Raw genomic sequence first — 24,601 nt, 5'->3', positions numbered from 1 at the left:
GGTTTTGTGGTGGTTCTCTGCTTTGGGTCAAGATATGAGGTTGCAACCTCAGATCTGGACTCCTCTATCCCCTCATTGTTATAAAGTTTCAGTCCTTGTCAAGAAATGACCCTTCCCTTACCTTAAGCCTCTCCTTTAGCTTGTTTTGGGTCATTATCATCTTGCATGCACGTAAAGTTTGCAAGTTTACGTGATAAACATGCCCTAGGAGCTTGGATCTACAATATGGAACCTTGGCATGGCTTAAAAAGCCTCTGTAAGGATGAAGGACTGAATGGACTCGGTGAGTCGGATGAACGACTCGGCGAGTCCGATGAAGTTTGCCTTGGGCTCGGCGAGTCAGTCGAATGACTCGGCAAGTAGACTAGGGTTTTCTCAACCTTTGGACACGTATGAACCCGACGTGTAAAGGGGAAAACTCGACGAATTGGCCAAGGAGTTTACGACCACGACACCGGGAACTCGACGAGTCACTCAGGTGACTCGGCGAGTTGGCAAGTTATGAGAGGAACTCGGCGGGTGATTGGGTGTGATCGAAGAGTTGAGTTCAACATGGACTATTGAATTTGACAGTTGGCTTTGACTTTAACCAAGGGTTTACTTTTGGACTTCTAGGACATTTTGGGAAATTGGAAATTTACAAGCATGGTTCTATGGTGCGTTTAGGTGGTGGAGTGGTGTGACATCCCCCATTTTCACGGCCAGAAAAAGACCGATTTTGTTTATGCTTTATAAAAATCAGAGTACCTCTTTTAATAAAAATGTTACGGAATTTGTTCCCAGTAAAACATGATAAATACGTTATCAAAGCATTTCCGAATAAAAGTATTTTTATTCATTTTAAAACATTTGGGATGTCATCGTCAATACAGAAACATAAGCATAAACAAAACTTACATTCATTATCACTAGTGATTTATGTCTCCTTAATCTCTCAGTGTAATGTGACTTCATAACAACACCTGTGATATAAATAAACTGAGTGGGTCAGGTTGGGAAACCCGGTGAGTACATAGGGTTTTCAACCCACAATAATATAATTATTATGTTTAATCATCAAACAGTTAACCCAATTACCCATCCCCATTATCTTCTTTATTCTTAAGGATCATCCTAAGGAATCGGCATGAAGTTCATCGTTGCCATGGTTTTCACAACGAACACTAAGTATGCATAGTCGCCAGGGTTTAGGCATCAAGTCTGCATGATCACCAAGGTTTAGGCATCAAGTCTGCATGATCACCAAGGTTTAGGCATCAAGTTTGCATGATCACCATGGTTTAGGTATCAAGTCTGCATGATCACCAGGGTTTATGCATCAAGTCTGCATGATCACCAGGGTTCAGGCATCAAGTTTGCATGATCAGCAAGGTTTAGAGTACATCGGGTGAGCACATCGTTCCCTTCACCTACAGGTTGCGAGCCTGCTAGTGTTCCACTGGACTGTCTAGAATAGTCTGTGGTTGTCATCCATGCTCTACTGAATGACGGGGTCATCGTTTGGGAAAAAGGCTTCTCATATCGTCCACCTCTCACCCTCACCTCACGGTCTATTTCACCTCTCAACTCATCATCCAACTCATACTCCATCTATTACATCTACCCATGTTTTACCCCAACATTATCGTAGATATAAAATACATATACAGTTTAAATCATTTAAAACATGTATAAAATCGTTCATCTAGCATAGACAACAAATATTCAGATAGTATGCACACATAGCACGTAATTTATATAAAATACTTCATATCTATGTGTAAGATGAAAGGGACCATGCACTCACCTGAGGAGGTGATGACTTGGTACTTGGACAACACCTCGTTACTGTTAAAATAGTTTCCCTCGGATAAAACCTAATATCATTACCACTAGAGTTTAGTCTAACGTTAACTGGGGCTAATTAATAGTCCAGCTATTATTACTATTATATAAGCGTTAAGAAACACTTTTATATAACTCATAATAATGGCCCAAATAGTCATTATAAGCTCCTAATAACGTTACTATATTAAAACATAAGCTATACTAAAGATGGGGTAGGTATAGCTCACTTACAGCGGGTTTTCCTCAAAACCGGGCTCCGCTGGAGCATCGTTTCCAAACCGAAAGACCCTTCTTCTCGGAGCCGTCGGGCACTTCCGGGCTTCCGCCTCGTGCTAGGGAGTTACCCTAGGCTTTAAGGGGGTTTGGGGGCTATTAGAGAGAGTATGGAGAGGGGAAAGAAAGAGTATGGTGTGAGAAATGAAAGAAGGGTGAGTCTCTATTTATAGGCTGAATTGGGGTCACTCACCTCGTGAGTTTTTAGTGTTCACCTCGTGAGCTTGCTTAGGCTCCAAGGCAAAACCTGGTGCTGACACGTGGCATCGCACATAGAGGGTAAAAAAGCCGATTTTCAAAAATTCATAACTTTCGCATACGAACTCCGTTTTCGACGTTCTTTATATCCATGCGTAGGTAAAAATAAGATCTACAACTTTCATTTAGACTCCGTCGGATAATTCTCGACAGATCTTAAATTTAACAGTAGGAGGCGATTAGACTACTAAATGACCGCGAAGAATTCGTAACTCCTTCATACGGAATCCGTTTTTGTCTATCTTTTTACCGTTGAGTTCCTATTAATGAGATGTTCAACTCTCATTAAGGTTACATAAGCCAAAAACCACTCGAACTAAAATTCGAGTTTCGGGTCGTGCACTGCTATGCCAAATCTTAGAAAAATCATAACTTCCTCATACGAAGTCAGATTTGGGCGTTCTTTTTTTTTGTATGTTCTCGGTTTAATGTATACTACAACTTTTGTTTAGATCAATAAGGCTAAAAAGTCCTCTATCTTAAATTCACTATTTACGCCTCCCAGTGCCGTGTCGGTTTTGCCGAAAAACTTCGACGGCCCATAACTTCTTCGTTATAACTCGGATTTCAGCATTCTTTATATGTATGGAACCCTTGAGACATATTCTACAACTTGGTTAAGATTATTTATTCTAAATAATCTTTTGTTGAAAAATCGTTTTCGACCCCTATTATCTCTAAATTGACTAGCCCATATCTACGGGCGTTACAAGTGGTACCGGCAATCCAAGAGCTTGAGTTTATCTTCGAGTCAATAGTACGAGGTGAGTTATCCTCACTATACAAATGGGTCCAAGGCACCAAGGCCGGCCCTTTATATACTTGTATCTGGATTATGGCATGATATGTTTATTGATTACATCCTGGTAGTTAGGATGGTGGTATGATTATGCTTAGTGGCCCGGTTAGGTCGGTGTCTTTGGTTATAGGGTGATGCTATGTTAGTGACCAGTTAGGTTTGTATCCCAGTTATTGGGATGTTGCTATGATTAGTGATCTGTTCGATCAGTTTGACTGTTATATGATATGAGTTAGCATATGATATTTATGTGCACATGTTTGTTTAATTGGGGGTTAGGTTGAGGCAGTCCTACTTTGTGTTGTAGGCCAACATACCCGATGAGCGGTCCGGATAGGTTGTAGGCCATGCGAGGCGGTCTAGTCAGGCCGAAGGCTCGGGAGCGGTCCAGATAGGCTGTAGGCCCTACGAAGCGGTCTAGTCAGGCTGAAGGCTCATTATGCATGTTGTTCTGTAATTGTTATATGATGTGGTTATACTTGTATGGCGTTGGTATTTTAAGGGAAACTCACTAAAGTTTTGGGCTTACAGTTTCAGTTTATTGTTCCAGGTACATCAGGGGATCGTGGCAAGGCGAAGGCATGATCGTATAGCTCCTTATGATTTGTTTATGTTTCTGGGAAAACTCCGATATTAGATATTTTGAAAACAAGTTTTGTACTGATGAATGGTTTTAAATGGTTTGAAAAAGTTTTAATTTGGCATGAAATTTTTGGGTGTTACAAGTTGGTATCAGAGCCCTGGTTTGAGTGAATTGGAGGAACACTCGTGTGACTCCAGTCTCAAATTAAGGGAAAGATTTTAAAATGATTTTTTTAAATGGTTTTCAAAATAAGTAAGAGAGGATGCAAAGTGTACGATCAGCCGGAGCCAGTAAGTTGAACCTAAAATACCATACAATTATTTGATAATATGATATGATAGAATAACATGCTAGTACTAGGCTAGGGATCCTCAGGAATTGCATGATATAACTGTTTGATTACATAATGCCTGCTAGTCTAGGGTTTCCTTACATGAGATTGACATCATTACTGTAGTTACTTGTGTATGTATCACGGTGGTACATAATTAAGATCTTATAGCCCGAGAACGTTCGATTTGACCTTATGTTCTGCTCTTATTGATTAGGGCTTAGGGTAGGATCGAGTATTCGAAAGTCTATAGGGTCCAACATTGTGTATGATTAGCATACACTAATGCTGCAGGGTTAGTGGAAGTTTCATAAACGGGTGGGTTGTGTGAGGTCGGTAGGTCAGTCTTGATTTAGTTAGCCTTCCTCTAGGAGTGAGGATTGAGTGCTCGCTATGCTTATGTATATTGTTAGGGTGTTGTGGTGATACTTGAGACAAATATGGGTAGGCGAGGAAGGTAGTATGGGCCTGTACTACTAAAAGCACATGACCCATACGTGTGACATCCCCTAATTTCTCGGCCAGAAAAGACCGATTTAATTTATGCTTTTTAAAATAAAATCAGAGAAATCTTTTTAAAAGATGTTGCGGAATTGGTCCCCAAACAAAATATGATAAAAGTTTATCAAAACCCTTCATTAAGAAGGTATATGTTTTCCATATATATATATATCAAAACCTCGGGATGTCATGTTCCGATACAGATCAAAAGCATAAACAAGACATTATATGTAGCACCTGGTTTCCGGTATGTGAATTTTATTTGAGCATTGCCCTAATTTAGCCTTAGACTCGGCGAGTCATAGGGTCCGACTCGCCGAGTAGGGACGGGACTCAGGACGCGATTTAAGTAGGCGACTCGACGAGTCCATATCCTGGACTCGGCGAGTCACCGCTGCGGGATGAAACCCTAAGTTTCAAGGGTTTGCACCCTATTTAAACCCTCATTCCGCCCCAACTCGTCCCCATTCACCCCCAGAACTCCCCCTACATCGTTTTCCCTTGTTTTCTTGAGAGTTTGAGGTGCTCTTGGTGTATTCTTGAAGGTTTTGAAGTGTAAGAGGAGTAGATCAAGAAGAGGAGAAGGAGATCAGCCATCCTTGTGTCATTTCAACATTTCCTTTGAGGTATAACCCGTTTTCCCCTTGATTCAATGCTTAAAACTTCATTTGGGTCCTTCTTGGTCAATTTCCCAAGTTGCATGTTCATTATATGTTGTAATAAGGCGTTTGGCCTTTGGATCTATGTAAGATTGAGCTCCAGGAGCTCAAACCTGTTAGCTTTTTGGTCCCATAAGGCTTGTTAGCCCTAGATCTACCATTTTGAGCCTTATAATCCTTATTGGTGGATATCCACACGTAAAGTTGGAAACTTTACGTGTGATTCGTGTCCTAGAAGTCCAGATCTATGAATGGCATGGTCTGGAACCGAGCAAATCGGTATATTTAAGGAGTGCATGGCGACGACTCGGCGAGTCGCATAGGTGACTCGGCGAGTCTGGTCGCGAGTCATAGAATTGGTCCCTTCTTCATGTGTCGAGTTGAGCCTTGAGTCACAGGGGGTGACTCGGTGAGTTGGGAGCTGAACTCACCCATGTTAGGACTCGGCGAGTCAATGCCCTGACTCGGCGAGTCCAAGGCAATCTTCATAGCTCAAGAACAGACTCGACGAGTTGTTCATACAACTCGGCGAGTCTTAGCATAAAGTGTTCATCGGATGAAGATGAACTCGACGAGTTGTTCATACAACTCGGCGAGTCTTAGCATAAAGTGTTCATCGGATGAAGATGAACTCGACGAGTTGTTCATACAACTCGGCGAGTAGGATGAAGGACTTGAATATTGGTTAAGAAGGTGAACCCGTCGAGTCGTCGCCTAACTCGACGGGTAGGATCGGGATTCAGGGCAGTCGTTTGGGCAGGGACTCGGCGAGTTGGAAAGCCAACTCGGCGAGTCGGGTCAACTGAAAGTTGACTCTGACTTTGACTTAGGGCATGGTCATGGGTAAAATGGTCATTTTACCTAAAGGACAGTTAGCAGTGTTTGATTGAGTATGTCGTGGAAATTGCAGCCGGAGGACTCCCGGAGCAGCAGCAGTCAGTTAGTTCCCGATCAGTTCAGCAGCTACTTCGAGGTGAGTTACCTTCCAGTAGCGGTGGGTCTAAGGCCACAATGCCGACCCACCAGTAGGAGTTGTATGATAGATGATTGTCTTTGTGATATCATCTAAGTTCGCTAGTACCTGATATGTTATATGCTAGCGTGGTATGTTGTATGTGATAGTAGTCGAGTTCGGTCACTAGGACCGAAGGGTAGTCAGACACCCCAGACACGTCTGACAGTATGTGACGATATGTATGCATGCTGGCTTGTTATGTTATATGTGATCGTAGTAGTAGGGGTGAAATAGTCCCCGAGGATCGGTTGTTAGGACCGATGGGTAGTCAGCACCCCAGAATGGCTTGACACGGGTAAGACGGCACCCCAGAATGGCCGTATGGGTAGGTCAGCACCCCAGAATGGCTTGACACGGGTAGGTCGGCACCCCAGAATGGCCGTACCGGGTAGTCAGGCACCCCAGAATAGCCTGGCAGTATATATGTTATGTGTTTGTATGGTATGCGGTACGTTGGGGGAACTCACTAAGCTTTGTGCTTACGTTTACAGTTTTGTTTTCAGGTACCTCTGCATCGAAGGGGAAGGAGCCGGCGCGGTAGCGGCACGTCATACACACACTCTTCGGTTTCCGCATTTATGAGATTTACTGGGATTGTACTCTGATATTTGATGGGATGTACGGTTTGGCTATTGAGAACATGGTTGCAATGTGTTATGGTGTGAACAAACAATGTTTCTTTTATTTAGACAATGTTTTTATTTATTAATGTTTTCTAAAGTAATATCAAAAAAAAAAAAAAAAAATTTGGGTCGTTACAAGTTGGTATCAGAGCCCTGGTTTGAGGGATTCGGACACGCCTTCGGGAGTGTTTGGACTCAAACCGAGGGATTAAAAGATTTTTCCAAAAGAAATTATTCTTTAAAACCCGGAAAAGAATCACGAGAAAGAGTAAAGTGTGTGACGTGCGCGACCGGCCGAGCTCAAGTAAGTATTCCCCATAGTACCCATACAAGTTTATGTTATGTTTATCAGCCTTATGAAAATTGCATGCTAGAATAGGCTAAGGATCTAGGAGTGATGCCTTATGTGCCTGTTTATTTGTTCCAGCTTGTTGAATATTGCATGTTAGAATTGAGTAGACAGCAGTAGGGTAGCCTGTTTAGGTTATGCCTGATAGTATGAGCTTAGCATCCTATGTTAAGTGTCGTTTCTTGTTCTAAGAACAGTTTGGGCTTGAGTCTGTTTTTCCTTATCCGAATGCTGCTTGCTTCGTGCTTGGTGGGATTCTGAGTAATGGGAGTGAGCCACTAGGTAAACACGTCACACCACATGTAATCAGGGTTGAATAATCCCAAAGTGTTGGAACTGGCCCTATTGCGCAGCTCTTGTTTGAGTCCAACCGTTGTAGGGACGGATCTTTTACTTGAAGGATTATCTAATCCTCATTACATGTGATGGTGTTTAGGTGGTGGCTAACTGGCATTATGAGGAGACCTACAGCAGCTGAGGACCGGTTGTGTTGAACTTGAGTTCTCCCTAGGGCAAGCCTAGGGTGAGAATATCGGAGAGTAACAGTAGTAGAGGGGAGTTGGTGGAGTCGAGGAATTCCTCGAAAAAGGTACGGATAGATGTGGAAGGTAGTATGGGCCCGTACTACTGAAAGCAGAGGATCCGTACCCGAGCCGAGGAAGGCCAAGACGAGACCAAGGAACCTGTAAGTAGTTGAGATCCCTCAGGAAGTAGCAGTACCACTAATGATTATTATTGATGTTTTGCAGAATGGTGGTACTTCGATCGAGACCGACAGATGGCGGGTCAGGAGAGGGGTCAGGTTCGGGATCTGGCACCGAGCTGATTGAGGAGAGGCTACGTGAGTTCATCACGTCGGAGATCACTAGGGGCATCCTTGAGTCGACCCCCATCATCTTTGGGTCGATCAAGGAAGGGATCGTGGAGATGATGGAGGATCGCCTACGGGCATTCAGGAGCGACTTGGCCTCTAGCCAGTCAGGATCTCGCACACTGTCCTTCAAGGACTTCAGGAGCAGTGGTGCGCCGGATTTCCATGGGGCGAAGGACCCCATTGTCGCCAGGCGGTGGATTGCGGATATCGAGTCCGCCCAGTTGATCAGCTTCTGCCCCGAGGGGTCGAAGGTGAGGTACGCAGCAGGGTGTTTACGGGACCGGGCCCGAGATTGGTGGGAGTCAGTGGGTGACTCGATGGGAGCCTCGGTTGTCGAGGCAATGACCTGGTCGGACTTTATGGCTAGGTTCAGGGCAGAGTTTGCGCCAGCGGTCGAGCTTCAGCAGCTGGCCAGGGAGTTCTTAGACATGAGACAGACGACAGAGACCGTGGCGGAGATCACCGCCAAGTTTCGGGAGAGGGCTTTATTGGTGCCCCAGTATGCAGGTGACGAGGATATGAGGAGGACTCGTTACCACGATATGCTACGAGCTGACATTCGGGAGCATGTTAGCTTTTCGGCTTGCCCTACCCTGGACTCCATGATTGCCAGGGCTAGGGAGAGAGAGATAGATTTGGAGCACATCCGGAAACGGAAACTTGAGGATGGTCAGGCATCAGGGGCTTCGGGGAAGAAGCCCAAGGGATCAGATGGGAGGCCGAAAGGCCAGTCGGGACCGAGCCGCTGCAGGAGGTGCGGCAGGCCGCACGAGGGGGCGTGCAGGATGGGATCGTCAGGCTGCTACAAGTGCGGCAAGTTTGGGCATATCAGCAGGGATTGCACTGCTCCTGCGACCGTTATTCAGACATCGGAGTTGCTGTGTTTCCACTGCAACCAGAGGGGCCACAAGAAGGCCAATTGCCCCATGTTGACAGCTTCAGCGACAGTGAAGGCGCCAGCTCCAGCGACCCTGCGGATCACGGATGGCCGTCAGGGCAAGGCAGAGGCTCCAGTGGTGAGGAGTCGGGCATTTCAGTTGACTGCCGAGGAGGCACGCGCCGCGCCCGATGTGGTGACGGGTATGATTTCTTCCTTCTATCTTTTATTTTTCGTTATTATGATATTGATATGTGCTCTGTGTGTATACATGTGTAATAGGATCGTTCCATGTGAACGGCATCCCGGTTCAGGTATTGTTCGACTCGGGTGCCTCCCGATCGTTCGTTTCTCTTGCTCTTAGCAAGAGATTTCATGAGACTTCAGGCGAGTTAGATTGCCCGTTAGAGGTAGAGATTGCCGATGATCGATCGGTGCGAGCATCGAGGGTGTTTCGAGATTGTGTCCTGCGACTGTTTGAGGAGTGTTACCTGGTAGACTTGGTTCCCATTCCATTGCGTGGGAACAAGGTGATTATTGGTATGGATTGGTTGAGCCCTAATGGGGCAGTGATAGATTGCGCACAGCAGCTAGTGCGAGTCAAGACCCCAAGTGGGGGAGAGCTGGTGATTCATGGAGAGCGGCCGCAGTGTGGACCCACTGTATGTTCAGCAGCGAGGGCTAGGCGCTACCTTCAGCAGGGATGCGCGGGTTATGTCGCGTACGTGATGGACACCCGGGAGGCGGGTAAGGCGACCGTGAGCGAGGTCCCGGTGGTTCGAGATTTTGCTGATGTTTTTCCGGAGGAACTACCTGGGATACCTCCGGAGCGACAGGTGGAGTTCAGGATTGACCTCGTTCCCGGTGCGGCTCCGATAGCCAAAGCACCGTATCGGTTGGCTCCTCCCGAGATGCAGGAGTTGTCTACGCAGCTGCAGGAGCTGCTGGACAAGGGATTTATTCGGCCGAGCAGTTCGCCCTGGGGAGCCCCGATTCTGTTCGTGAAAAAGAAGGATGGGTCGCATCGGATGTGTATAGATTATCGGGAGCTGAACAAGGTAACGGTGAAGAACCGTTACCCGCTTCCGAGGATTGATGACCTCTTTGACCAGCTTCAGGGCGCATCTTGGTTTTCCAAGATTGATTTGCGTTCGGGTTATCATCAGATGAGGGTCAGGGAGGAGGATATGCAGAAGACCGCGTTTCGGACGCGCTATGGCCATTACGAGTTTGTGGTGATGCCGTTTGGGCTCACCAATGCTCCTGCCGCGTTCATGGACCTCATGAACCGTGTATGCAGACCGATGCTGGACCGGTCTGTGATAGTCTTTATCGATGATATCTTGGTTTATTCCAAGACCCGGGAGGATCATGAGGAGCATTTGAGGGAGGTGTTAGAGACCCTGAGGAGGGAGAGCTTGTATGCCAAGTTCTCCAAGTGTGAGTTTTGGTTGCGCGAGGTGCAATTTCTGGGGCACCTCGTCAACCAGAACGGGATTCTGGTCGATCCGGCCAAGGTCGAGGCCGTGATGAGATGGGAGGTTCCGAAGTCCCCATCTGAGATTCGGAGCTTCCTAGGATTGGCAGGCTACTATCGGAGATTTATCCAGGATTTCTCCAAGATAGCCATGCCCCTGACGCGGCTGACGAAGAAAGCCGTGGTCTTTCGGTGGGGACCCGAGCAGCAGGCTGCATTTGAGACGCTGAGACAGAGATTGTGTGAGGCGCCGATCTTAGCCCTGCCAGAGGGCGTAGAGGATTTCGTGGTTTATTGCGATGCGTCCATTTCTGGGTTGGGCGCGGTACTGATGCAAAGGGGGCATGTCATTGCTTACGCTTCGAGGCAGCTCAAGCCTCACGAGGCGAACTACCCGACGCACGATTTGGAGTTGGGGGCGGTGGTATTTGCCCTCAAGATTTGGCGACATTACCTCTATGGGGTTCGGTGTACCATCTACACGGACCACAAGAGCTTGAGGTACCTCATGGACCAGCCGAATCTGAACATGAGGCAGCGTCGGTGGTTGGATGTGGTGAAGGATTATGATTGCGAGATCCTTTACCACCCGGGAAAGGCCAATGTGGTGGCCGATGCGCTTAGCCGCAAGACGGCACCGATCAGGGACACCTGTTTGAGGATGACTGTGGTGACTCCCCTGTTGGAGCAGATTCGGGAAGCTCAACAGGAGGCTATCAAGGAGGAGCATCGGAAGAGCGAGCGCGTAGTAGGTCAGGTTTCCTCCTTCGATTATGATAGCCGAGGGTTATTGACACTACACCATAGGGTGTGGGTGCCGTATCACGGGGGCGTGCGCCAGATTTTGATGGAGGAGGCGCACAAGTCCCGATTCTCTATTCATCCCGGGGCGACGAAGATGTATAGGGATCTTCGTCTAGACTATTGGTGGCCCTGCATGAAGCGGGATGTGGCATGGTACGTCGAGCGGTGCTTGACCTGCAGGAAGGTCAAGGCCGAACATCAGAGGCCGCATGGCAAGATGCAGCCGTTGGACATTCCACTGTGGAAGTGGGAAGATATCACGATGGATTTTATCACAAAGCTTCCCAGGACCGCACGTGGAGTGGATTCGATTTGGGTCATCGTGGATAGATTGACCAAGAGTGCTCACTTTATTCCGATTCCGGAGAGCATATCGGCCGAGAAATTGGCCGACATCTATATCAGGGAGATTGTGGCACGGCATGGGGTGCCAGTATCGGTGATCTCGGACAGGGATGTGCGTTTTACTTCCAGGTTTTGGAAGAGATTCCATGACGAGTTGGGCACCCGTCTGCATTTCAGCACCGCCTTTCACCCGCAGACAGATGGACAGAGTGAGCGGACCATCCAGACTTTGGAGGACATGTTGCGGGCATGTGTTCTGGATTTCGGTGGTAGCTGGGATACCTATCTTCCTTTGGCTGAGTTCTCCTACAACAACAGCTATCACGCGAGTATCGACCGCCCTCCCTTCGAGATGTTGTACGGACGGAGGTGTAGGACCCCGATATGCTGGGGTGAGGTTGGCCAGAGAGTTATGGGAAGCATCGAAGTGGTGCTCAAGACGACTGAGAGGATACAGCAGGTCCGGAGCAGGCTTCAGACTGCTCAGAGTCGACAAAAAAGTTATGCCGACAAGCGTCGATCCGATTTAGAGTTCCAGGTCGGGGATATGGTCCTCCTGAAGGTGTCGCCGTGGAAAGGCGTCATCCGATTCAGGAAGCGGGGCAAGTTGGGCCCGCGATTCATCGGACCGTTCAGGGTCTTAGCCCGGGTGGGCAAGGTAGCATATAGGCTGGATCTGCCAGCCGAGCTTAGCCAGATCCACAGCACTTTCCATGTTTCGCAGTTGCGGAAGTGCCTAGTGGACGATTCTGCAGTAGTACCTTTGGAGGATATTCAGGTTGATGACAGCCTGAACTACATCGAGCGCCCAGTCGCAATCCTCGACAGGAAGTCGAAGGATTTAAGGAACAAGAGGGTGGAGCTAGTGAAGGTGCAATGGCAGCACCGCAAGGGTTCAGAGTGGACTTGGGAGCCGGTAGACGAGATGATGGAGCACTACCCCGAGCTGTTTCAGGATCAGGCAGCAGACTTCGAGGACGAAGTCTAAAATAAGTGGGGGAGATTTGTAGCACCTGGTTTCCGGTATGTGAATTTTATTTGAGCATTGCCCTAATTTAGCCTTAGACTCGGCGAGTCATAGGGTCCGACTCGCCGAGTAGGGACGGGACTCAGGACGCGATTTAAGTAGGCGACTCGACGAGTCCATATCCTGGACTCGGCGAGTCACCGCTGCGGGATGAAACCCTAAGTTTCAAGGGTTTGCACCCTATTTAAACCCTCATTCCGCCCCAACTCGTCCCCATTCACCCCCAGAACTCCCCCTACATCGTTTTCCCTTGTTTTCTTGAGAGTTTGAGGTGCTCTTGGTGTATTCTTGAAGGTTTTGAAGTGTAAGAGGAGTAGATCAAGAAGAGGAGAAGGAGATCAGCCATCCTTGTGTCATTTCAACATTTCCTTTGAGGTATAACCCGTTTTCCCCTTGATTCAATGCTTAAAACTTCATTTGGGTCCTTCTTGGTCAATTTCCCAAGTTGCATGTTCATTATATGTTGTAATAAGGCGTTTGGCCTTTGGATCTATGTAAGATTGAGCTCCAGGAGCTCAAACCTGTTAGCTTTTTGGTCCCATAAGGCTTGTTAGCCCTAGATCTACCATTTTGAGCCTTATAATCCTTATTGGTGGATATCCACACGTAAAGTTGGAAACTTTACGTGTGATTCGTGTCCTAGAAGTCCAGATCTATGAATGGCATGGTCTGGAACCGAGCAAATCGGTATATTTAAGGAGTGCATGGCGACGACTCGGCGAGTCGCATAGGTGACTCGGCGAGTCTGGTCGCGAGTCATAGAATTGGTCCCTTCTTCATGTGTCGAGTTGAGCCTTGAGTCACAGGGGGTGACTCGGTGAGTTGGGAGCTGAACTCACCCATGTTAGGACTCGGCGAGTCAATGCCCTGACTCGGCGAGTCCAAGGCAATCTTCATAGCTCAAGAACAGACTCGACGAGTTGTTCATACAACTCGGCGAGTCTTAGCATAAAGTGTTCATCGGATGAAGATGAACTCGACGAGTTGTTCATACAACTCGGCGAGTCTTAGCATAAAGTGTTCATCGGATGAAGATGAACTCGACGAGTTGTTCATACAACTCGGCGAGTAGGATGAAGGACTTGAATATTGGTTAAGAAGGTGAACCCGTCGAGTCGTCGCCTAACTCGACGGGTAGGATCGGGATTCAGGGCAGTCGTTTGGGCAGGGACTCGGCGAGTTGGAAAGCCAACTCGGCGAGTCGGGTCAACTGAAAGTTGACTCTGACTTTGACTTAGGGCATGGTCATGGGTAAAATGGTCATTTTACCTAAAGGACAGTTAGCAGTGTTTGATTGAGTATGTCGTGGAAATTGCAGCCGGAGGACTCCCGGAGCAGCAACAGTCAGTTAGTTCCCGATCAGTTCAGCAGCTACTTCGAGGTGAGTTACCTTCCAGTAGCGGTGGGTCTAAGGCCACAATGCCGACCCACCAGTAGGAGTTGTATGATAGATGATTGTCGTTGTGATATCATCTAAGTTCGCTAGTACCTGATATGTTATATGCTAGCGTGGTATGTTGTATGTGATAGTAGTCGAGTTCGGTCACTAGGACCGAAGGGTAGTCAGACACCCCAGACACATCTGACAGTATGTGACGATATGTATGCATGCTGGCTTGTTATGTTATATGTGATCGTAGTAGTAGGGGTGAAATAGTCCCCGAGGATCGGTTGTTAGGACCGATGGGTAGTCAGCACCCCAGAATGGCTTGACACGGGTAAGACGGCACCCCAGAATGGCCGTATGGGTAGGTCAGCACCCCAGAATGGCTTGACACGGGTAGGTCGGCACCCCAGAATGGCCGTACCGGGTAGTTAGGCACCCCAGAATAGCCTGGCAGTATATATGTTATGTGTTTGTATGGTATGCGGTACGTTGGGGGAACTCACTAAGCTTTGTGCTTACGTTTACAGTTTTGTTTTCAGGTACCTCTGCATCGAAGGGGAAGGAGCCGGCGCGGTAGCGGCACGTCATACACACACTCTTCGGTTTCCGCATTTATGAGATTTACTGGGATTGTACTCTGATATTTGATGGGATGTACGGTTTGGCTATTGAGAACATGGTTGCAATGTGTTATGGTGTGAACAAACAATGTTTCTTTTATTTAGACAATGTTTTTATTTATTAATGTTTTCTAAAGTAATATCAAAAAAAAAAAAAAAAAATTTTGGGTCGTTACATTATAAGCCTTTCAACAGTTATTTACAACGACTGGCCTATAATCCAAAAATCTCTCGTTGTCCTCCGACTATGCTCGGGGTCCACTACCTGTAACATAAAAAGCTGAGTGGGTCAGGCTTGGGAGCCTGGTGAGCATATAGGGTTTTCAACCCACAATAATAATAAACTTACTAAGTTCATCAATCAACAATAACCCTGATTACCCGTTCCCGTTATCCTCACTTTATGTCCCTAAACACTTATCACAAGGGACCTAGCCTAAAGAATATCATCGGGATGGACACTACTGCTAAGGGGTTTCCTCAGCCATATATGTCCTAAAGGCAACCATGAGGGGGATGGAGTACAGCGAATGAACACTCTTTGTTCATTAACACCTACAGGTTGCGGACCTGCTAATGTTTCCCACTGGACTGTCTAGAAAGTCCGTGGTCGTCATCCAAACTCCGCTAGATGACTGGATATCAAAACACATCGAGGCCTCTCATTAATTTTTATTTTATCACACATCACAATCTACCCATGTTCTACCCAACATATTTGTAGATAAAAATACTTATACAGTTTAAAACTTGTATAAAACATCAACACAACAATCACCTCAAATAAATAATTAATATATTTACACATAGCACGTATTATAAGGTAAATACTTCATATCTATGTGTAAAATGAAAGTGACTATACACTCACATGATTTGATGATAATCGGGCAGCAATTTGTTTCCTAAAACGATCGTTTCTAATAAAACCGGGAGTTTTATTGAGAAACTGGGCTTATTAAAAGTCGGGCTTCGAAACCGAAAAGATAAATTTTCCGGGCTTCTCGGGCACTTCGTGGTGTATTCCGGGCTTTACAATCGATACCGGGGCTTTGCGGGATGTTAATATGAAGAAAATATGGGTTTAGGGGCTAAATATGGCAAAATTCCAAAAATACCCGGGAGGTCTCGCACCCTCCTATTTATAGGGGGAAGCTTCTGATCGGACGGTCAAGAGTCTTCTGATCCAACGGCTAAGAAGGCTCGCAGAGGGGGAGGCTCGCATGAGGGTTGCGCGTGCGAAGGAGCTGCTGGCGGCCTGCGATTGGACCGAAGTCCGGATCCGATGAGGGAAGCACGTGGCTTCTGCGAGGGCTCGGACACGAGGGAGAAGGCACGCGTCGGATCTTCACTGGACCACTTCGGATAGGGCCATGTGCTCGGATGACTCAGCAACTTCGTGACTCAGCAGCCCGATGACTCAGCAGGACACGTGTCACATGCGAGGCGAGGGTGACGTGGCAAAGTGTGACTATGCAAAATTTCTCGATTTTCATGCCAAAACTTCTAAAATCCATAACTTTCGCATACGAGCTCTGTTTTTGACGTTCTTTATATGCACGCGTAGCTAAAATTACGATCTACAACTTCCGTTTAGACTTCGTCGGCTAATTTTGACTTTAAATTTTATATTATTATTTTTAACAGACCGGGACAGGAAATCCGTTAAAAATTCATAACTTCTTCATCCGAAGTCCGTTTTCGTCAGACTTTTTACCATTGTGCTCCTAATGACGAGACCTTCAATTCTCGTTTAGGTTGTGTCGGCTAAAAATCGCTCGATCTAAAATTCGAGTTTTTAGTTGTCTACTGTTACGCTGAAACTTCGAAAAATCATAACTTCCTCATACGAAGTCAGATTTGGGCGTTCTTTTTATCGAACTTCTCGGTTTAACGAATACTACGACTTTCGTTTAGATTACTAAGGCTAAAAAGTAGTTTATCAAAAACTCACTTTTTACGACAGTCAGCACCGTGCCGGTTTTGTCGCGAAACTTCAACAGGTCATAACTTCTTCGTTATAACTCGGATTTTCGTATTCTTTATATCCCCAAAATCCTTGTTTCGACCACTACAACTTTATGTAAAGATATCGGGCTTATCTCACACTTTAGTTTTGACGCTTATTTTTATTCTTCATTAATTAAGCCATAATAATTAAGCATAAAACACATAATTCACATAATATTCACATAACTCCTTTTCATTTCATTAAAATGAGTTACAAAGGTTAACCTAAACTATCAACTCAATATAAATGCCTAGGCTAGAAACACGAGTGTTACAATACGCGTATCAAAAAAGTCACAACCCCTAGGGTTTAGTCGAAAGTTATTGTGCTTTCCCCTTAGAGTCTTGATAATGCTTCCCAACTTATTCATATTTGTCGATGTTTCTTTCTAGCTTCGGGTCTCAAAATCAATCTGTTTAAAATTAAATTGATTGGGGTAGGGGTTCCCTATTCGATGGTTACAGATGTGGCTAGATCTGTGGGGTGTGGGGCGAATATCCTTTCTTTTATTCATCTTGGAGTGTCGGTGGGTGATAATATAGGTCGGGCGAAGGCTTGGTCAACCATTATTGATAGATTTCGTGGTAAAATTGTTGTGTGGAAAGCCATATCTCTTTCTTTTGGGGGTCGGTTTACTTTGATCAAGTATGTTCTTGGCTCAGTGGGAAGTTACATTATGTCCGTGTTTCCTACTCTTGTTACCGTTCTTCACATGTTGGAAGTTATGAGAGCTAATTTCTTTTGGGGGGCTGATTTGGAGGAGATGAAGATGCATTAGGTGAAGTGGAACAAAATTCTAGCTTCTAAACACGATGGTGGTATTGGTGTAGGAAGTCTCTTTACTTTTAATAGAGCTATGATGTTTAAATGGCGTTGGAGATTCTTTCATGAATCTCAGCTTCATTGGGTGAGAGTGGTTAAAAACATTTATGGGTTTGACGGCGGTCTTGCTACTTTGTCTCCTCGTTGGTCTTATTCAGGACCGTGGAATAGTCTCATTCGTATGATTGCTAATCTCCAAGATAGGGGGATAGATCTCTTCATCCTTTGTCCGACTAGAGTTGGAGACGGTGCTCTTACTAGTTTTTGGCATGATAAGTGGATCTCTGATAACTATCTTGCAACAATTTTCCATAAAGGCGTTGGATGTGCATAGAGGGAAATATGTGAAAGAAAGATTTCTTATAGGATGGGATCCGGGTAATCTCCGTCGGCTACCTAGGGGTGGTATTGAGCAAAGTCAATGGGATGCATTTATAAAAGTGGTTTGGAATGTTCGTCTCCTTGATAGATCTGACAAATTGGGTTGGCTCGCCGACGTGTCGGATATGTTTTCTGTCTCCTCAGCCAACGCCTTTATTGATTCTGCTACTCTTGCTGATACTGATATTCAGTGTGATACTCGTTGGAACAATTGGGTCCCAATAAAACTCAATATCCTTATGTGGAGGATCAAACTTGGAGGTATTCCAACTAGGGAAAAATTGTCTCATCGTAGTGTGGAGGTGCAATCAATCATGTGTCCGTTATGTAGTGATGCAGTGGAGACCATTGATTACCTTTTGTTGGATGTAGAGAATTATTGGAGATTTGGAGCCATATCGCTATTTGGTGGGATGTTCGTCTTCCGGATATGTTTGCTATTGATGATATCATGAGGTGGACTGATTTTACAAGTTTGAGGGCTGGCCATATAAAAGCTTTTGACGCGGTGATTATCTTGGCTTTTTGGTGTCTTTAGAATTTTAGAAATAATTTTGTTTTGGCCCGACTATTCCTAGGAAATCCGATCTCTTTGATACTATTGCAGAGAATACATTTTTTTGGATTTCTAATAGATCTAGCAAATATAGAATCGGATGAACCTCTTGGCTTCATAATCCAGTTCTAACTTCTATTTTGATGTAACTGTTTTTCTTTTTTTAGCTTCTTGCTAGTTTTTAATAAAATCTCTCGCCGTTCTAAAAAAAAACAAAATACGCAGATTACCTTAAACCATAAGGACTAACAATATAATTTACCTAAAAATTAATAAAGATATAAACTAAATAATTTTTGGTTTTACAAATCTAAAAAAAAAAAAAAAAATCAAAATAGGAAGTAAACAACTTTAAAATGTTGTTTTATATTTTTAGAAACATAATAATTAATTTACCAAGCATTTATTGATCAGACATTTATTGGAACAAATTACAAATGTATTTCTTGGGTTGTTGTAACGAAGATGGTCTTCAGACTCCGTTCCCATTTCCCTTGATCCTCGCCTAGGTATTTCTTACAGACGCTTTTTCTTTCTTCTGTTCACCTAAATTCCCTCGCCCGTGATCCGATCAGTGATATTCAACTTCAGGTATGTCCATCAAATTGGTATCGTCTCACTTGATTCAGTCTAATAATTCCAGATCTTATCGAATTCACATGTGATCTTGATAAACGCCATCGATTGTAATTTCTATTTAGTATTGGATTATGGTTTTTGTTCATTGTTAACGATTGATACGTAAAAACTGGATCTTTATCCGTTGCAGTGTGAAATCGTCTGGGAATTTTGAGCATCCATATACAAACCGGGATTTGATATTTGGGATCGTGTAAATGGCAACTCCCGGTGGACCTCGACCAGGCAATCCACCGCCTAATTATAACCCTAATTCAATTGCTGATAACATGCAAAACCTTCAAATCAATCGCCCAAACATGCCTCCCAATTCAGCTGGTGGACCTCGAGGTCCACCTCCTCCGTTTGGTCAACAACCATTCCCTTCATCAGCTCCATTTTCATCGTCTCCATTTTCAGGACCCTCTCGTCCAGGACCCCCTCCACCAGGTGTTGTTCCCAGGGGTGCAGTGCCACCGCCTACTGGACCCCCACAAGGTGCATTGCCTCCTTTCATGGCTTCCAACCGACCTCCTGGTAGTAACCCCCCTCCTCCATTTGCTTCAAGGCCTATGACTTCTGGACCTTTGCCTTCTTCAACAATGAGTTCTCGTCCTGGTCCTTTTGCATCCTCCCCTTTGTCAACTGGTATGCCTGTGCCACCACTAGGCGGTGGTCCTCCGAGCAATGGCCCACCAGCATTTGGACCAGGCGGTATGCAAGGCGGTGGTCCTCTGTTCCCTCCATCTGGTGTAAGACCAAGACCAACTTCTGGACCTCCACCTTCTCTACCAACCATGGGTGGTCCCTTTTCCGGCCAAACAACACAAACTCCTGGAAGTCCGCCTGATTATCAACAAAGAGGGCCAGGTTCACTAGCACCACCACCATTTTTAGCAGCTCAGAGTCAGAGAGGACCTCCAACGTTTTCAGCTCAGGGTCAACCACAAGTTTCTCCTTTTGGGGCTCAACCATGGCAAATGCAACCTCCACCAATGTCTGGTTCTGTTCAACCACCAAGAATGTTTGGCATGCCACCACCACTTCCTAATCAACAATCACTGGCCACAATCTCACCTGCCATGGGTGCTGGTGTAGGTGCAGTTACAGGACCATCAAAGATTGACCCTAACCAAATCCCACGCCCTATTCCAAATTCCTCAGTGCTTATTCATGAAACTCGACAGGGAAACCAGGCCAATCCTCCACCGGTATTTCACCTTTTTCTTTTAAATTTTCTTCTCATACATCTCCATCAATATGTTTTATGTTTATATATCTGGCTTGTTTCTTTTGAAGCCTGCTACAAGTGAGTTCATTGTAAGGGATACTGGAAACTGCAGTCCACGATACATGAGGTGTACCATCAACCAGGTGATATATTATATATATTTCTTCTTATATACTTTGTGTTTGAACTTTGAACATGTTGGTTGCTTAGTTTAATGTGAGATTGTTTGTTGTTTCAGATTGCTTGCACAACCGATCTTTTGAACACATCTGGGATGCAGTTGGCTTTGTTGGTCCAGCCTTTGGCTCTCCCTCATCCATCTGAAGAGCCCATCCAAGTAACTAATCATAATGCTCTTTTTCTTCTGATATAATGTCATAATCATCAAATTATAATGCTTGATTGTCTTTGATACACATATAAGATCCAAATGTTCATCATATAATGAAATCTAGCACGAAAATGCAGTTTATCAAAACTAGGATGAGGTCACATTTTATACCATGAAGTGTCAAACATGAATACTATTATTATCATTATTATATATTTATATGTATAGTTGTGAAATTATAAATGTTAATGTTTCCAGATAGTGGATTTTGGTGAAAGTGGTCCTGTTCGCTGTTCTCGTTGCAAAGGCTATATCAATCCGTTCATGAAGTTTGTTGACCAAGGAAGACGTTTTATCTGTAACTTCTGTGGTGAGTATTTATATTTTTAATCTGAGAACACACAAAAATAAAATAAATAAAATAAAAACATTAACACTTTATTATCTTCTCTTTTGCAGGCTTCACAGATGAAACTCCCCGTGAATATCAGTGTAATTTAGGCCCAGATGGCAGAAGAAGAGATGCTGATGAAAGACCTGAGCTTTGTAGAGGCACAGTTGAATTTGTTGCTACAAAGGAATTTATGGTTTGTATTTGAAAAAAAAAATGTATATATCTTTTAAACAAATAATACAGTTTTTGATTTATAACACGTTCATTTTACTTTTTCCAGGTGCGGGACCCGATGCCAGCTGTGTTTTTCTTCCTCATTGATGTATCTATGAACGCCATACAGACTGGTGCTACAGCTGGAGCTTGCAGTGCTATCAGCCGAGTTATTTCTGATCTTCCAGTAAGTTTCTTACTCTTTATTTCTTTATTTATTTGTTTATAATCCTCGATCGTTGGTCTAATTTTTTGATTTATAATAATCTGGTGCAGGAGGGTCCACGGACTATGGTGGGAATTGCTACATTTGACTCCACCATCCATTTTTACAACCTCAAACGCGCATTACAGCAGGTTTATACAATTTCAGATAACTTTTAAATTTCCAAGATATAGTTATGATTACTAATATTCTTGATTTTGTTTATGCAGCCATTAATGCTCATAGTTCCTGATGTACAAGATGTTTACACTCCTCTCCAAACTGATGTTATCGTTCAACTTTCTGAGGTTATATCTACATCTTTAAGTACAATGGCTTTTAGTTTTACAAGAAGTTTTTATTCTAATATTAAATATTTTTTATTTGATTTGATGCAACAGTGTCGTCAGCATCTAGATCTGCTTCTAGAAAGCATTCCAACTATGTTTCAGAACAATAAAACAGCAGATTCAGCTTTTGGTGCTGGGATCAAGGCTGCTTTTATGGCAATGAAGAGCACCGGAGGGAAACTTTTGGTATTTCAATCAGGCAAGTTCATGAATTTTCTAATTATATATTTTATACATGTATATTTATATGTATTTGAGTAACTATTGTTATTATTATATTTCAGTTCTGCCTTCTGTTGGTATTGCTGCACTTTCTGCTAGAGAAGCTGAAGGAAGAACTAATATATCTGCAGGGGAGAAGGTATATATATTTTAAATATATGTTGAAATTACAACCATGACACTGAGAAAACCATGTTTATTTATTATTTAAATAAATTTCAGGAACCTCATAAACTACTCCAACCAGTAGACAAGACTTTAAAGACAATGGCGATTGAATTTGCAGAGTACCAGGTGAAGCTTCCTTAATATTATAAAGAAAACCTTTTAGTTAGTTCTCTACACATGCTGTCTTTTTTTTTAAAAAAAAAAAAAAAAAAAAAAACTTATTTTGATAATATTGACAGGTTTCTGTTGATGTATTTATAACGACCCAAAGTTATGTAGACATCGCTTCAATCTCTGTAATCCCAAGAACAACAGGAGGACAGCTGTACTATTATCACCCGTTTTCAGCTCTTTCAGATCCTGCAAAACTTTACAATGATCTTCGATGGAATGTCACAAGACCACAAGGATTTGAAGCTGTGATGCGTGTTAGATCTAGTCAGGGTCTTCAAGTACAAGAATATTCCGGAAACTTCTGTAAACGCATCCCGACAGATGTCGATCTCCCTGCGGTTTGTCTTTCTCCCCTTCCGGAAACTTCCATTGGCTCACTTTCAATTTTACGTTTTTTTCTAACTAAAACACTAAACTTTTTTGTTTTAGATTGATTGTGACAAAACCATCATGGTGACTCTGAAGCATGATGACAAACTGCAGGATGGAACAGAATGTTCTTTTCAGGTATCCCATTTGTATTATTTTAATGACCTAATAAAGTTTACATTTCACTTAAATTATTATTGTATGTTTATATTTTTTTGCGTAGTGTGCACTTCTTTATACAACTGTATATGGACAAAGAAGAATACGTGTCTCTACATTGTCATTGCCATGCACAACCATGTTGAGCAATCTCTTCCGCTCAGCTGACTTGGATACACAATTTTCTTGTTTTCTAAAGCAAGGTAATTTATTTATTAATCGGTTCTTGCTTTACTTAATACTTACATATTATTATCATTATTATTGTTATTACTGATTTCATTCTTTTTTTATTTACTACAGCTGCAAATGAGATCCTTACAAATCCGTTATTACATGTAAGGGAGCAAGTCACAAATCTTTGCATCAATATTCTTCACGCGTATCGCAAGTTTTGTGCCACTGTGTCTTCATCAGGACAGCTTATTCTTCCGGAAGCACTCAAATTGTTACCTTTGTACACTCTTGGTATGTTTTTTTTTTCCACCAACATTCTAGGTTGTTTTTTTTATTTGTCTTTTTTTTTGATTTTTTTTGGTTTGTTCTATTTTAGCTTTGATTAAAAGTATTGGATTGAGGACCGATGGGCGGATAGACGAGCGGTCATTCTGGATCAATTATGTATTCCCTCTTTCGGCGCAATTGGCGGTTCCGCTTGTGTACCCTAGAATGATAAGTGTTCACGACCTTAATTCAAAGGTAAAGGGTAAAATTGTCTTTTAAGATTCTCTTATACGGTGTCTTACTTGGTTCTTTTGTTTGTTTCTGAGGTTACAGGAAACAGATGGATCTGTGATTCCGGTTGCGATTCCTCTATCGAGTGAACAAGTGAATGACAATGGAATTTATCTTCTTGAAAATGGGGAGGATTGTTTAATTTATATTGGAAGCTCTGTAGATCCTGATACAACACGACAACTGTTTGGCATTTCTTCTGTTGATGAGATTCCCAGTCAGGTATGACGGAACGGAATTCAGGAAGGAATGGAATGATTCATTCCATTGACCAAGTGTAGCATGTACTTTTTTGATCAATGATTTATAAAGAAGGTATTGATAACTTTTTTTTTTCCTTCTTCAGTTTGTGTTGCAGCAATACGATAATCCTTTGTCAAAGAAGCTTAATGAGGTCATAAATGAGATTAGGAGCCAAAGATGCAATTATCTTCGGTATGTATATTGTTTTTTGTTGCACTTCTTTAATAGTCATTTAATCTTTTTTTTTTGTTAATGGGAATAACTTTTATGTTGGTCGTTTTGATTTTTCTTAACAAAATCTTTTATTTCTCGCAGCTTAAAATTATGCAAGAAAGGAGATCCATCAGGTAACTTTTCTTTCTTTCTTTCCGCATTAAGTCAAAAAGAAACACTGATTATAATAATAATAATAATGATTTTCTTTTTGTTCAGGGGTGTTGTTCTTCTCGTACATGGTGGAAGACAAGTCTCCAAATGGTCTCTCTTATGTTGAGTTCTTAGTGCATGTTCATCGACAAATTCAAAGCAAAATGAATTAAGTGCTTGATTGAGTTTTGTTTACAAGTAAGTGTTATGATACTTTTTTACATGTGCACAAATATGATATGGGACTTGAGATTAAAAAAAAAGGAAGCAAAGCTCCAAGGGTGTTAAAAATGCGGCTTTTGTTGAAAACTAGGTGAGCCGAGTTTCAAATTTTTATAGGACTTTTGGTTTCTTTTTTGTAGCTTATTGTTTGATGTTCGTTGTGAACTTGTAGCATCGAATAAATAGTTTGGTTTGATTTGTA

The 24,601-nt window shown here is 43.6% G+C and overlaps 1 protein-coding gene across 1 annotated transcript; it reads left to right on the top strand.

Annotated features, from left to right (window-relative positions):
• Nucleotides 1-18,829: 18,829 nt before the first annotated feature.
• LOC111894668 (protein transport protein Sec24-like At4g32640) lies at nt 18,830-24,601 on the top strand. Its single transcript, XM_023890760.2, has 21 exons — nt 18,830-18,990; nt 19,169-20,228; nt 20,317-20,391; nt 20,487-20,585; nt 20,838-20,949; nt 21,039-21,166; nt 21,254-21,373; nt 21,463-21,543; nt 21,622-21,699; nt 21,793-21,940; nt 22,026-22,102; nt 22,186-22,257; nt 22,371-22,643; nt 22,735-22,812; nt 22,898-23,036; nt 23,137-23,301; nt 23,387-23,532; nt 23,611-23,790; nt 23,915-24,003; nt 24,127-24,158; nt 24,244-24,601. The coding sequence occupies exons 2-21, from the start codon at nt 19,236-19,238 to the stop codon at nt 24,348-24,350; spliced, it is 3,192 nt and encodes a 1,063-aa protein (XP_023746528.1). The 5' UTR covers nt 18,830-18,990; nt 19,169-19,235; the 3' UTR covers nt 24,351-24,601.

This window comes from Lactuca sativa, chromosome 8 (genome assembly GCF_002870075.4).
Source record: "Lactuca sativa cultivar Salinas chromosome 8, Lsat_Salinas_v11, whole genome shotgun sequence".
In the NCBI taxonomy this organism is placed as follows: Eukaryota; Viridiplantae; Streptophyta; class Magnoliopsida; order Asterales; family Asteraceae; genus Lactuca; species Lactuca sativa.
This window is presented reverse-complemented; position numbering and strand designations above follow the sequence as displayed.

Coding starts and splice junctions, on each gene's coding strand:
- LOC111894668 (XM_023890760.2), top strand. CDS start 19,236: ATGGCAACTCCCGGTGGACCTCGACCAGGCAATCCACCGCCTAATTAT. Junction 21,374..21,462: donor GAGTTATTTCTGATCTTCCA/GTAAGTTTCTTA, acceptor AATCTGGTGCAG/GAGGGTCCACGGACTATGGT. Junction 23,037..23,136: donor TTCTTGTTTTCTAAAGCAAG/GTAATTTATTTA, acceptor TATTTACTACAG/CTGCAAATGAGATCCTTACA.